This window comes from Carassius carassius, chromosome 30 (genome assembly GCF_963082965.1).
Source record: "Carassius carassius chromosome 30, fCarCar2.1, whole genome shotgun sequence".
Classification (NCBI taxonomy): Eukaryota; Metazoa; Chordata; class Actinopteri; order Cypriniformes; family Cyprinidae; genus Carassius; species Carassius carassius.
Genome location: NC_081784.1, coordinates 10,235,685 through 10,251,281, shown reverse-complemented (window position 1 = coordinate 10,251,281; position 15,597 = coordinate 10,235,685). Strand labels below are relative to the sequence as shown.

At 39.1% G+C, this 15,597-nt stretch overlaps 2 protein-coding genes across 2 annotated transcripts; both read left to right on the top strand.

The window, feature by feature from the left end:
* Positions 1 to 727: 727 nt before the first annotated feature.
* LOC132110300 (uncharacterized) lies at positions 728 to 5,777 on the top strand. Its single transcript, XM_059516866.1, has 9 exons — positions 728 to 877; positions 2,828 to 2,993; positions 3,121 to 3,179; positions 3,270 to 3,449; positions 3,558 to 3,665; positions 3,879 to 4,004; positions 4,174 to 4,308; positions 5,354 to 5,488; positions 5,697 to 5,777. The coding sequence occupies exons 1-9, from the start codon at positions 728 to 730 to the stop codon at positions 5,775 to 5,777; spliced, it is 1,140 nt and encodes a 379-aa protein (XP_059372849.1).
* Positions 5,778 to 5,863: 86 nt separating this feature from the next.
* On the top strand, positions 5,864 to 14,331 carry LOC132111117 (lysine-specific demethylase 5B-B-like). Its single transcript, XM_059518285.1, has 5 exons — positions 5,864 to 5,947; positions 6,840 to 6,966; positions 7,165 to 7,282; positions 13,854 to 13,930; positions 14,021 to 14,331. Exons 2-5 carry the CDS (start codon positions 6,853 to 6,855, stop codon positions 14,129 to 14,131), a joined length of 420 nt encoding a protein of 139 aa, XP_059374268.1. The 5' UTR covers positions 5,864 to 5,947; positions 6,840 to 6,852; the 3' UTR covers positions 14,132 to 14,331.
* Positions 14,332 to 15,597: the final 1,266 nt, after the last annotated feature.

Sequence of the window (15,597 nt, the reverse complement as noted above, 5' to 3'; positions counted from 1 at the left end):
TCAAGAACGATGCCAGGAGGACATAATTTATCTAGATGCGACTGGAAGCATAATGAGGAGAGAGACAGGATCACCGCCATTCTATGTATATGAGTTGGTGGTCAGAAATCCACACAAAACCTCATCTCCATTTCCTGTTGCCACGTACCTTACTTGCGACCACACCACAGCCTCAGTTTTGTATTTTCTTGAGGCATTTCTAACAGACGTGGCAAGGTGGTTTGGAAGGAAGGGTATGCGGTCACCTGTCATGGTCATTTGTGATGGGTCAATTGTGTTAATGCAGGCTATATGCATGGCATTTGCAAAAAAAACCTGACTGACACAATAAACCACTATTACAACATTGCAAGTGGAAAAGGGAAACCGGAAGATTTTGATGTGCCAGTTCTGCATAGATGCCTCAGCCATGTGATGAAGAATGCAAAGGAAATGTGCAGAAAGTAGTAAGCAGAATGTATTATTACTACAAAATCCTTGTAGTATATATTAAAAAAATATATTATGAAATTTGTCTGCATTAAGTACATTTCTAATACAGTAGCAAGTCTTAAATGCAGAGCATAATGGGATTTTAGTTCACACAAGTAACGTAATATCCATAAATGCTTAAAAATTCAAATTCAATTATGATATTACTTTCCTCAGTGCAACAAACCACTACCACCTGGCAATGCATGTCTTTGGTGCCCTAACAACTGCAAGCACTTTAAAAGAACTGGATGACATGGTTCAAAGTGCTACCGTTGTCTTCTCCAGTCCATGCTGTGGTGCAAGTGTTGAGAAGCACTTCAAGAACCTGCAATCATGGCTGCAGAAAAAAGGGACTCCATTGGATGAGACTACCAAGTCTAGGGGTGATGCAGAGGACTTGAAGGTAAATGTTAGATCTATCATCTGATCTTCCTGATCTATCTATCTATCTATAGGACATGGTAATTGTCAAAAAGGTCAAAGTGAGAACTTTTATTATTTTATTATGTTGGGGAATTTACAGTTAAAACCCAAAGACCAGATATTTGGCAATGAAGACCAGGAGTCAGAGATGAGTTCAATTAATAATAATAATTTTATTTGAAGAAAATAGTTTGCAATTTCATCAGCAGAAGTCAGCTTCAATACTCTCAACGGAGTTCGTAGGCCGCCCCCCGTACAATACAAAATCAACCACAATGTCAGCAGAAACTATTCTTCTGTACAGAACATAGGTGCTGACACACACACATACTGTACACACAAAGTCCATATATACAATTCAAGGTTCTCTAGCACTGGCAAGTCTCTTATCACTACGGTTGGATACACACACATAATAGGCCAACATTAATCTTGAGGAATAGAAATACAGGATAGAACAGGATTCACAGTTCTACATTTCTTTTTGTCCCTCGCAGCGCACGTAGAGGAAGGGCCTCCCCTGACCCTTTTAGCTGACCTTGTGACCCTAGGAGAAGGAATACACTCACATATGCTCCTGTCTGTTACTTCTAAACACTTCTAAAAGGGAAAATATATATATCTGTGTAAGCAGCATGCATCTATCTATACGTATATAGATGGCTTTTTACTTATTTAGTTACATCATACAACAATCTTGGAGGTTAAATACTGATCAAACACTTGATTAATAATTACACAATATTGATGAGATAATATATATATATTGAAGAAAGGATATGATCAGCGGCATCCACTCAATCCTCTCCTTCAATTATTATTTTGGTTATTGGACTAAGGAGGACATACTGGTAACCACAAAGACTGTTGTCTTCTCTTGAAATGTGGCAGATGTGACAAGTACTACAATTTACAGTTATTATCAGTTAGTTTGGAGAATTTCTTAAATCATTATTTATATTGCAAACCAGTAAGTGCATATCTCAAAACAATTTGTACAAACAGCATTCAACAATGGATTACTTGTCCATGGATTAATCTCTCAAAAGTAAGTATTTGTGTCAAGAAATAGACCATTGACATAATAATGACAAATGACAAACCCTTTTGTCATTGTTCATAAATGTTAAAAATGTTTAAGTCATAATGCCAGTCTGTCAAAGCACGGTTTCCTTATGTCTGTGTTCCTGTGGCTCAGTGGTAGAGCATTGCATTAGCAGCGCAAAAGGTTGTGGGTTCGATTCCCATGGAGTACACATGTTAGGTTAAAAAAATTATAATGATTTGTTAGCCTGAATGCACTGTAATCAACTTTGGATAAAAGCATCTGGTAAATGTAAATATAATGTGCAGATGTAAACTATGGTTTGGTTTCCACTGAAAATGCACAAGGCTGAGTTTCTTATGTATGGAATATATACATTTCAACAGCCCAAATTTACACATTACTGCATGTGCGATAATAATTACAAGACAATGGACAGGATTCAAAATTCTGCTGTACTGTACTTGTGGTCTGACCATAAAAATGCATTACAATGTCATTGTGATAGAAAATTAAAAGACTTGAAACCAGTGGAGAAAAAGATAAAATAACAGAGGGTAAACACACACAAAAAAACCTTGTGCATACAGTGTAATTTTAATAGAGAACCAGTATAATATTTTTGGATCATCATTACAAAAAACAATTTATAATGTAGAAAACAGCAAACAGTTGTGCACAGTCAGTAAAATGGTTGTACAAAAGTGGTCACAATTTGTTTAGAGTAGTGAGAGATTGCTTTTATGATGATGTGCACAAGATACTATATGATGTGGAGGTTGAACAAGTAGTTTTGAAAATTTCATTTCTGATCTGAAAATGCTCCAAAGTATCTGAGAAAAACTGTAAAACACCTCTAATAACACATTGTTGCATTCTTTTTAGGATATTACAGGAAGCAACAGATTTGCCAAACGTTGCAATGCAATTATTTCTAATGCCCCACTGGACAAGCATGGAGAGGTCAATGTGTACCAATGCAAAGGGCTTATTGATCACCTCAAGAAATACGTTCTGCCATTTGCTGGATTATGGACCGGGATAATGCTAGGTTTGTCATATAACTATGTCACATTTCCCTTTTTGGACAGAAATATCAGACGGTGTGTTTTCTGACAATTAAAAAAAAAAATTATTTTTTTTTAAATACAAAGGTGACCTTGGACGACATGGGACAGGACCACAGTATAAGCAGTGCTCCAGGAGATACAATGCCCTGAGAAAGCTTACAAGACAAGTAATTATATAGTTTGTACCATTAGAGTAAATTGTGACACAACTCTTACAGCTAAATTATGTTTTCACCTGTCTTTGTATCCTTTCTCAGAACATTACACAGGACAACAAAACTCAAGGAGTAATGGAAAAGAGTCAGTGGGACTTGAAACATATTCGTTTTACTTCTGGCCGGCTCACCAGGCTTGATGACTTTGTAGCCCAGTATCGGATTAGCCACACTGCACTCCTGAAGGAGTATGAGGACTCCGAAAGAGTTTTCCGAAGGAAGGTTAGAATATTTTGGAAAGGACTATAACAGGAGAATTACATGTAGTGTGTCATTCCATTCTATGCTTTGATATGTAAACCATATCTACAAATCCCTTACTTTATGTAGACTTACAGAGTAGAAAAAGAAATATGGAAAGAAAAGCAACAGAAAAAATGGGGAAGATATGTCTCAGCAATTCCCAAGCCTTTCCCTTTCGAGACATCAAAAAAGAAGGTATAGTGTCAATGTAATGCTTTCATGCATTCTACAGAAATAAATGAAATTCATAATCTTCACATAACATAACAGTCCTAATTTTTATGCACCAATGGAAATTTCATCCACTCCAAAAAAAAACAAACAAAAACAAATTGATTTAAAAGAGAAACAGAAGCACTGTTTCATGAGGCTACTTAAAAATCTGATCTGTTTTTAAACTGTTGATAGTCCTCAGTGTCTGAGGGTCCCATTGGAAAACAAATCTCGCCACCACAGCCAAGGTCATCCCTGGAGGGGGACCATGAAAACATTGTTGACAACAAGGCAAAGACAACAGCAACCCCACAGGATCAAGTAAGAAAACTTTCTTTTATCAAATGTTTATACTCATAGTATTACCTTTTAAATGATCTAGTTTGATTGAATATTTTAAAGAATAAAAACAGTAGTTAAAATAAAAAATCTTATTGAAACACATTACCTTTCTGTTTAACTGTCTTTTATGTTTGGTTGAAATTTGTAGCTCACCTCTTTGTGGAAAAGGAGAGACACTGAGGTTGTGGTTTCTGTGATCCCTACACAAACCAAAGTAACATCATTTATCATTCATCACAGTGAACTGTGTACACTTCGGCCACACCAGTGGCTAAATGGCGAGGTACAGCATACATTTATTTTTTATATTTAAAATAAGCTTAAGTAACTTTTCATAACTATAAACCTGTATATAAAATTATAAATATACTATAAAATGAAGGTCCATCTTTCATACATAACTGTAAAGAATGTAGTGCAGGAATATTGAGTAGATCTACATTACCACGTCATCTACCACGATTAACAAATATGGACACAACAAATCTGAAAGTAAAATTCCATGTAGGACTGCCTATTAGGGGACAAAAAATAACAGAATGAAATTAGACTCATTAAGAACAACAAATTAACAAGGACAAATAGTAAAGAGCTACTAAATAATTACATACTCACCACAAAAAAACATAAACAAAACCAAATTAAACCCTGTGTCTTGTAACGATACATTGATCTTTAAATGCACAAAACGATCAGTCTGCTTACTCTGCTAGAACCTGAAAAGTATTTATATAGTTTTTTTTACCTCTTCATTCATGTCCAAACTGTTCTAAGCGCGTCCTCCTGAGCATGTTCTCAAGTAGGCATGTGATGCATCGTCTTGCATTATGGCAGATCACAGACTTAAAAGTTAATATATCAAAACTTAATTTTTTATTTGTAATATGCATTACTAAGGATTTCATTTGGACAAATTTAAATCCGATTTTCTCAGTATTTTCAAATTCTAACAAACCATAAATTAATGGAAAGCTTATTTATTCAGCTTTCAGATGATGTGTAAATATTTTAAACAATTTAGCCTTATGACTGCTTTTATGGTCCAGGGTAACATATGGATAAATACTGTGTGGTTCTTTATAGCCTGTGTTTATGTGTGTATACATTGCAATATTGAAATGGTTAAATTGAAACACAGTTACTCATTTTGAGATAAAAGTACAAATTGCTGCAAATGTTACATAGAAAATAGCATTTTGTATATTGTAAATAATAATAAGACAAATATTTATACTAGATAGAACAATGATGTGATCAATGGTTTGTAAATGTTGTACTCTTAATGTATAACACTAATTTTCTAAAAAATATGCAATTGTTTTCCATAGATAATTGAAGCCCTGTTTCATATTGCTGCCAGTGAGCTAGAGATCGGGAATTCCATTTACATTCTTAATCACTACGTAGCAGGTGTGATTCTGTTTGGGGAAAAACCTCAGCTTGCCCGGCAAAAATTGTCAAAGGTAGTTATGGTGGACTGACTATAGTATGGATATGCAATTTTGTGTGTATGTGTTTCCAAAGACCAATATTATATATCTTAAGTATTATAGAACCTAACCTAGCCTAACCCTAACCACATGCAGAATTATGGTTAATGTCATAATATTTTTAAAAGGCAAATTTACTTAATAATTGCAAAGCTGATATAATGTTTGTGTTCTTTGGTAGATTAACTTGAACAATTACCAGGGAATTGTTTCTTTTGTGAACATTGACAATGTCTATTGGAAGTTTCTGGTGAGTAGGTGAATAACTTAATTTTATCATTACCAAATCTGGATCTACTCAGTATTAGTAGCTGTTGTTTCACCTTATCATTTTCATTTCATAAATGCGGTCAACCACACAGTGTACCTGGTAGACCCATCAAAAAGTCCCACAGAGAAAGATGACTCAATTCATGCTGCCCAAAAACTCAGGTATTCTTTATGTAACTCATTGTCACATCCTTAAGCCACATCCTATGGCTACGTGAATGCAGTTGCACAGAATTTTCTATATTTATTTACCTACCCACTAACAAAGTTTTAATGACTTTGTCTACTGTTATTACACATCTAAAGGTTTTGCTTTCACGGCATAGAATGTGTACAAGTTGTTGATATTGGTGGGACATTTCTCATTAACTTTAGATATAGCTTAAATACAACTTTATTTTCATTAAACATTACAAGTAAATAATAATACAAGTACTTGGTAACAAAATACAATTTAGCATTTGCAAAATTCCAAATAGTAGTTTTGTGCTGCTATTATAATAATATATAAATAATATTTATATTATATATAAATCATCATTAAATAAATAACTGAACAGTAAATACACACAGTAGGTGAAAAAAATATGGATAGATAGCTCATCGAAAACAACAAACATCGATTGTTGTGAAGATGTTCAGTTGCTGGGGATACTAAAGATACATTTTAATATATTTGCATTCACCACAGTGGTACACCAAAGAACCCAATAAGCATGCATAGACTGAAGTGTTTAAAAGATGTCATTATGTCATATTGCTATTTTTCCCATATCACAAGTAATTACTGACCAGGAGGACTAAAGGTTAAATGAATCAAATCACAATTGATGCAAACATTGTTTAGACTTTGTATGACTTTAAAGTAATACAATTATTTACATAATTAACATTCTGGACACTAAGAAAAAAACACTATAACACTATAAAAACACTATAATAATTAAGTTATAAACATATGTATATTAAACATTTGGAATAGACTAGTAATTTGATTTCAAATTTTATGTACTTTGTTCCTAATTAACACATTTTAATCATACATCACACCTAGTGAGTAAATACAAATGAGGAATACTCAACAAAGAAAAACAGAGTGGCTGAATATACAGTGGAAAGGAGGAGTTATGACACATCCAGTCCAGCAGGATGGCAGTAGCTGTGGCGTCATTGTTGTCTTGGTATGTGACATGTACTGTAATACCTCTCTCTCTCTCTTATCTTCTTTATATTAAGTAAATCTTTATGTGCCATTGTCTTATTTTTACTTGATTGTACAAAATGACAAGTAAAAGATTAGGGGAATTCTAGTTAAAAAAGCTGCCATATGCTGGAGTCTGACATATTACATGATGGTCTTATATCATTGATTTTTTTAGATGGCAAGGGAAATAATGAAAGCATTTCCAAATGTTCCCATTTTACAATTTGGAACTTCCAGAAAGGAAATGGCCAATGAACGAAAAATGATGGCTCTACAGATACTCAAAGCATCAGGTTTGTAAAACAAGTTCTTGTCTGCTGTGTGCTTAAATATATAATAAAATGCAGCTTCTCACATCTGACTCAAGTCAAAATTCAAATACACCAAGCAGAATTCAAGTATAACAAATCATTTATAAATTGAAGTTATTAGAGTTATTAGTAGAAAGGCATAGGCACACATTGTTTCCATTGGCATTCTTATTAGGGGCCAAGCACCAAAGTTCTTATTCTTCTTTGTCCATTTCTTCCACTCGAGTCTATGGCAGCCCATAGAGCCACTTGCAGGAAAGTTGTCAAATTTGGTACACTGATAGAAGACAGTCTCAACACATTAACCAAAGCAAATTTGGAGTCTCTAACACCACCACTTTTCCAAATTTTTACTCATGATTATTATAAGAACTTTTAAACCATAAGCCACAGAAGGAAATATTGGCTCATGCTGAGTCGAATAAATACCAAAATTTTAAAAATCATAAGGTTTCATTTTTTCGCTGATTTCTATTGTTCGAAAAACCTACTTGTTGGATTGTCTGATTTTCAGCAAAAATTTGCTCAGATCATCTTCAGAACATGCTGGCAAAAAATTTTGGCATTCAATTTTATTTGTCCAGCCATTATTGAATAAGACACGTACGAAATTTACGAAAAACATCTAAAAAAGGATGAGAGGCTATATCTCTGCAACGGTTTGGCAAATTGAGACTTTGTGTGTGTTATAACAAGTATGACCTAAGACTACCTGCAGTGTTTTGGTGTTGTCCCACCTAGTGGTCAAGAGATATGAAAAATACATATTGTTGCTTATAACTTCTGAAAGTAACTATGCATTAGTTAATGTTGAATACATATGTTTAACTAATTTAGTCAGCATGGACTAAGAATGAACAGTACTTTTACATAACTTATCAATTGTAGTAAGTTAAACAATGGAACCGTATTATAAAATGGTTAATAACAGTGTTGATTCCAGTGACATTGACTTACAAAATCAGTGTTTGTATGAAGTTGACTAATGTACTAATGGCACTTTGTTAACTATTAGTTTATAATAATCAAATAGTTTTTAAGTGATTTAAGTGATTGTACTTTACAATATACAGTGCCAGTCCAAAGATGGTAAACATCACTTTTTGAGTGGCTTTCTCTCTGGAAATGGAAACTCTCATGCTTACCAAGTCTGTTAAGCAGCTTGACAGTTAGATATGGTTATAATAAGAATGTCACTTTTCAGTTACAGTTGCATTACCTACATCTAGGTCTCTCTACAATCAAGGGTAATCCATGGTAACAAAAATTTTAAGTTAACAACTGTGGAAAATAACAACTACAGATGCCAGATGACTATGCAGAGGCCTAAATACATGAAAGTATTTGATCTCCAATGTCATATAAACATATGTTCACCAAATTTAAGGGGATGTAAATGTCTACATGCCACCACCAATGTTGAAAAAACAAGTAACACACATTGTTATTGTCACTGGAGGTAAATTACTGTTTTGAAGCCTGATTTAAAGGCTGGATCGAGAGAAAAATATTTGTTCCCTTTCAAAAGCTACTCTCGATGCTGCGCTCAATAGCGCTAATGAGAACATTCTTTGTTCGACCGGTTGTGAAGCACGTGTGTCAAACACGCCAAGAATTGGCTTACATAACCTCGGCAGGTGACGTCACTGATAACGTGCACCTGCAGGTTATAAATAGACGTGAAACGGAAACATCCTCAGGTTTCTTTGTCTTCAGAGACCGCATTGTGTGTGTGTGTGTCACGCTGATGAAAGTATTAGTTTAAAAGAAAGTATTTTGAGAGTTATAAAAAGAAAAAAGGGAGAAAGAAAGTTCTAACTGTTCTTGCTGATTCCATATGAGATGTGTGCCTCGCTCTCCATGGCCGATCTCTGAAGAGAAATCGCATGTTTATTGTTTAAAAAAAAAAAAAAAGGCTGCTTTTGCGTTCCTATCCGCGCTATGCTCTTTGCTCTCACGAGGAACGAGCTGCTTCCCACTCATTAAGATCGCGCTCCGATCTGGAGGATCAGACGGTTCTCACGCCCACCTCCGAAGCGTGCCCAAGCACTTCTTCGGATTGGGCAGAGGCTGCTGTAGCTCTAGCTTCTGTTGAAATGGACATTGAGAGTGCTCTCTCCTAGCGCTCCTCTCGCGATTATAAGGACATGAGGAGTTACTAGGTAGTGACTCGTGCAGTGACCAGATTAAAGCCTTAAAATTAGATTTTGTATATTATGATTTCAAAGGTGAGAGAGACGCTAGCTGCTATCTCTCCCCTATTGGAGCAACATCATTTAAATAAAAATATAAATAAATGATGATGAAAATGATGATGATTATGATGATGAAAAATATATATATAAAATATATATATATATGAAAGGACAGCAATTGTTTCCTGCCAAGCCACGTACTGCAGCAGCATCTGCACTTGGATGGAACACATTTCATGCTGTGGGTCAGACTAGTACTGCCCTGCACACCATAGGTTCTGCAGGCGTATCAGGCTGATTAAAATAAATAAAGAAATAAGTCTGAGTGCCAGGAGGAGACCTTTAATATGTTTCTCACTCACTGTGCTCAAGTGTCGGGGCTGTCAAGAAATAAATAAATAAACAGTCCCGACTCGATCCAGCTCCTCTGGGGTAGGAGGTTCACAGAGAGTGTGGCGAGTTGTGCGCCCCCTCATAAGACTGGGGAGCAGCTTGTAGCACTTGGCAGCCGCAGATGGAGCTGGACTAAAGTACAGTCATTACGACCAAAGCAAGGGCCTTAAGCTGTGCCCAGGACAAAGGGTGTGTCCCCTCAGGGAGGGCCCTGGAAAATTCTATCAGAAGTATAAGGCTCCTCCCTGGCACCCTTAGGGGATCACTGAACAACCTCCGCCACCACCGGTGTTTCGGGGGGCAGTGGCCTCCAGTAAAATGATACATGCTCTGTTGCTTCCTGCCACGTTTCAGGACACCCCCCCCCCCAACAAACAAAGTGTCACAATTAAGTGCTCTTTTTGGAGAAGCTGGCAGCGTGGAAGCTACTGCCAAATATCTCCCCATGAGTCAAAAGAACTGGAGTGAAGGGCTACGGGATTCAGTTTGCACATCTTCTTCTGCGTTTCAACAGCGTGGTCTCCACCTCTGTGAAACCGGCACTTGCATATCTGTTGACACAGGAATCACAGACTCTGCTGGTCAAAGGGGCCATAGAATGTGTTCCCCTGCCAGACAGAGAGTCAGGCTACTACAGTCTGTATTTCTTGATTCCCAAGAAAGACGGGGGGCTGCGTCCAATCACAGATCTATGGACGTGTATTTTCATTTTGAAATATTGCCACAACTTAGGAGGTTCCTGAGGTTCGCTTTCGGGGGCAAAGCTTACCAGTCTCAGGTTCTTCCATTCGGCCTAGCTTTGTTATCCCGCACTTATACGAAATTCATGGATGCAGCTCTGGCTCCTCTACGACTCCAGGGCATCCACATTTAAAATGTATATAAACGACTGGCTGAATCTGACCCAGTCTCAAGGGCTTGCGCTTCGACATCAGCATGTCGTCCTAGCTCATCTCGAATCTCTGGGGTTGAGACTCAACGGCAAGAAAAGCGTTCTCTCTCCGGCTCAGAGGACAACGTATTTGGGTGTGGTATGGGATTTGATCATAATGCAGGCACAGCTGTCTCCTGCATGCATCAAATCCATTCTAAACACCCTAAAGAACATCAAGCTAGGCCAGAAAGTCACTGTTCATCACTTTCAGAAGGTTTTAGGTCTCATGGCAGCTGCATCCACGGTAATACCTTTGGGCCTCCTGCACATGAGACCGTTTCAGTTGTGGCTCAGAGCCAGGGGATTTCATCCAAGGGCCAATCCCCAGTGGCAATTAAGGGTTACGCGCCAGGGGCTTCGTACCCTATCTATGTGGTTCAGACCCCGGTCTCTGACTTTGGGTCCCACTCTAGGTCCGTGTTGTCATCGCAAGATGCTAATGACAGACGCTTCCCTCATGGGCTGGGGAGCGGCCTTAGTTGGCTGTCCAGCCCAAGGGATCTGGAGAGGTCATCTTCTCGAATTGGCACATCAATTGCCTCGAAATGAAGACTGTATTTCTGGCCCTGAAATACTTCCTCCAGCAGTTGAGAGGCTACCATGTCCTAGTGTGGGTGGACAACACATCTGTAGACTCTTAAATGAATCGCCAGAGCAGACTGCAGTCGCGCCGCTTGAATGAGTTAGCGCACCAGGTTCTGCTTTGGGCACAGGACAAGTTCCTGTCCCTCAGGGCGATTTACATTCCTGGGCATATGAATGTGGGAGTAGACTTGCTGTCCAGACAAGCTGTGAAACACGGGAAATGGAAACTCCACCCCTAAGTAGTCAAATCTGGGAAAGATTCAAGTAGCAGAAGTGGACCTCTGTGCTTCACAGGAGATGGCACAATGTCCCCTCTACATCTCTTTGACTCATCCAGCTCCCCTGGGTCTGGACGCTATGGCCCATGCGTGGCCAAGACTGCGTCTTTACGCCTTTTCTCCGATTGCTCTGCTCCCGGGAGTCCTGGCCAAGGTCCGTCGACAGGGGTCTCGCCTCTTACTGATAGCGTCCCGTTGGCCGACCGGAGTTTGGTTCCCAGATCTAATATCCCTCCTCGATGGCTCGCCTTGGGCGATTCCAGTCAGGAGAGATCTTCTCTCTCAGGCACAGGGGACAGTATTTCATCCCCGGCCTGAGCTCTGGAACCTTCACGTCTGGCCCCTGAGGGGACCAACCACAGATGCTGGCCTTCCAGCCACAGTAATAGAGACTATTCTAAGTGCTAGGACTCCCTCCACTAAAAGAACTTATGCCCTCATATGGAGTGTTTTTGAGGGCTGGTGCATGACACACCATGCAGACCCAGCTCACTGCCAAATTGTTTCAGTACTGGAATTTCTGCAAGAGAAATTGTCCTCAGGCACAGGCTCTAGTACTCTCAGAACCTATGTGGCCGCTATTTCGGCTTGCCACATTCTGATTGATGGGGTTTCTGTTGGAAAGCACCCTCTAGTCGCCCACTTCATTCGTGGGGCTAAGCGGTTGAGGCCACCCACTAGAGCTACGGTCCCTTCATGGGATTTAGCCATAGTGCTCGAAGGGTTGGCTGGCCCCCCATTCGAACCATTAGAATCAGCGCCTGCCAGGCTTCTGACTCTAAAGATTGTTTTTCTTATGGGCGTTACATCTCTAAGGAGAATTCGGGATTTACAGGCTTTGTCAGTCCTGCCATCCTGTTCCGATTTTGCCCCTAGGTGAGTCAAAGCTATTTTGCATCCTCACCCTAACTATCTTCCAAAAGTTCCTTTCTCGACCATACATCCGGTCATTCTCGAAGCTTTCTGTCCTCCGCCATTCACGACACCGGAGCAGCAAAGACTTCACTTACTGTGTCCAGTACGTGCTCTTCAGACTTACGTCCACCGCACTAGCCAGTGGCATAAGTCAGAGCAACGTTTCATATGCCATGGGGGCCGCAACCGGGGGGGGGGCTGCCTCCAGGCAAACAGTTTCACATTGGGTGAGGGATGTTCCTGCTCAAGTGTGTGATGCGGCAGGTTGGTCCTCTCCGCACACATTTGTCAGGTTCTATAGTTTGGATGTCCATCCTACTAATTTCCAAAGTCTTCTGTCCTCCGCCATTTACAACACCGGAGCAGAAGAGACTTCACTTACTGTGTCCAGTATGTGCTCTTCAGATTTACTTCCACCGCACTAGCCAGTGGCGTAAGTCAGAGCAGCTTTTCATATGCCGTGGGGGCCGCAGTCAGGGGTGCGGCTGCCACCAGGCAAACAGTTTCACATTGGGTGAGGGTTGCTATTGCCCTAGCCTACGAGGCGCGTGGTCAAACTTCGCCTCTAGGAGTTAGTGCCCATTCAACCAGTTGGGTTGCATCTTCAATGGCTTGAGCAAGAGGTGCGCCTTTGCAGCAAGTGTGTGATGCGGCAGGTTGGTCCTTTCCGCAGACATTTGTCAGATTCTATAGTTTGGATGTCGATGCTACTCCGGGCTCCCATGCCCTTGAGTCCACATCCCAGAGTCATGTCTGAGACCTCTTCGATGTTTGTGCACACATACTACACAGCCTTGGGGGTCCAGACACTTACAGTGTGGCGGCGTTGGTATTCTCGTTCCCATTAGCGCTATTGAGCGCAGCATCGAGAGTAGCTTTTGAAAGGGAACGTCTCGGGTTACTTGACTGTAACCCTGTTCCCTGAAAAAGCGGGAACGAGATGCTGCGCCTCAATGCCACACTGTCGACGTGTCCGGACGTCTCTTCAGACAAAGGGGTAACCTGAGGATGTTTCCGTTTCACGTCTATTTATAACCTGCAGGTGCACGTTATCAGTGACGTCACCTGCCGAGGTTATGTAAGCCAATTCTTGGCGTGTTTGACACACGTGCTTCACAACCGGTCGAACAAAGAATGTTCTCATTAGCGCTATTGAGCGCAGCATCTCGTTCCCGCTTTTTCAGGGAACAGGGTTACAGTCAAGTAACCCGAGACGTTTGCGTTACTAATTTTTGTTTATATGAAAATTGCAGTGTTCGATGAAGCCGAAAACTGTTCCATGTGTTCCCTTAAAAAGCCTACTGGATCTGTGCATCGTTTCATAAATTGGGTGAGTTTGTTAACCACTAGATAAAGTGAAAAGCAATAGCAATATTAAACTGTAGCAGTTCCCTGATATTTCCAACTAATACATTTCTAGATCCAATGTGACACATGTGAAAGGTGGTACCATGAAAAGTGCCTGGGTATGGCCAAAGAAGACCTGGAACAGGCCAGAGCTAACACATGGAGCTGCATATTGTGCTCTTAAATTGTTTAATTAAAATAAACTTTTTTCTTTTTCCTTTTTTTTTTTTTTTTGAAGTGTGCAGTTGTTCTTTTAAATTGTTATTAATAGTTGTAAATGGTAAAATGTTTTGATTAAATTGAGTATAAACACTGTTTTGTGAAAAATGTGAAAGAAAAGTCTAAATTATTATAACATTAAACATTTTTATGTGTGAAATTCAACATGATGTCTTTTTGTAGTTGATGTTGTACTCTTTATCTGAGTTGAAAATGGTATGTGGACCCTAGAACTTTTATTTTTATAGCTTTTTTAAAGTAGAGATGCTCAAACGTATATTCTGCGTTTATTTTGTAAAATTCATCGGAGAGTCCTGAAACGACACAGATGACACTGTGGGAATGTGTACTCTCAATCTGAGGTTAATGTGGTCTGTGCAATCTATAAATTAAATTTTTATAAATTTTTGAAATTAGAGCAGCATCTCATTCATGAGATTTGGGAGTGGGGGGGGGGCTCCTATATTTTAATTCCACATCAGACAGTTCTGAAACGACGCAGCTGATTTTGTGTGAAGGTGTACTCTTAATCTGAGGTGAAAGTGGTCTTTGCAATCTATAAATTTTTTTAATATACATTTTTGAAAATAGAGATGCAGCATCTCATTTATGAGATTTGGGAGGCTCTTATTTTGTAATTCCACATCAGACCGTCCTGAAACGATGCAGCTGACATTGTGGCAAGGTGTACTCTCAATCTGAGGTGAAAGTGGTCTGTGCAATCTATAACTTTTATTTTTATAGATTTTTGAAAGTAAAGATGCAGCAGCTTGTTTATGAGATTTGGGAGGCTCTTATTTTGTAATTCCACATCAGACAGTCCTGACACGATGCAGCTGATATTGTGGGAAGGTGTACTCTCAATCTGCGGTGAAAGTGGTCTGTGCAATCTATAACTTTTATTTTTATAGATTTTGGAACGTAGAGATGCAGCAGCTTATTTTTGAGATTTGGGAGGCTCCTATTTTGTAATTCCACATCAGACTGTTCTGAAACGATGCAGCTGGCATTGTGGGATGGTGTACTCTCAATCTGAGGTGAAAGTGGCCTGTGCAATGTATAACTTTTAATTTTTATAGATTTTTGAAAATAGAGGTGTAGCATCTCATTTATGATATTTGGGGGGCTCTTATTTTGTAATTCCACATCAGACACTCCTGAAACGATGCAGCTGATATTGAGGGAAGGTGTACTCTCAATCTGAGGTGAAAGTGGTCTGTGCAATGAATAACTTTAATTTTTATAGATTTTTGAAAATCGATGAAGCATCTCATTTATGATATTTGGGAGGCTTTTATTTTGTAATTACACATCAGACTGTCCTGAAACGATGCAGCTGACATTGTGGCAAGGTGTACTCTCAATCTGCGGTGAAAGTGGTCTGTGCAATCTATAACTTTTATTTTTATAGATTTTTGAAAGTAGAGATGC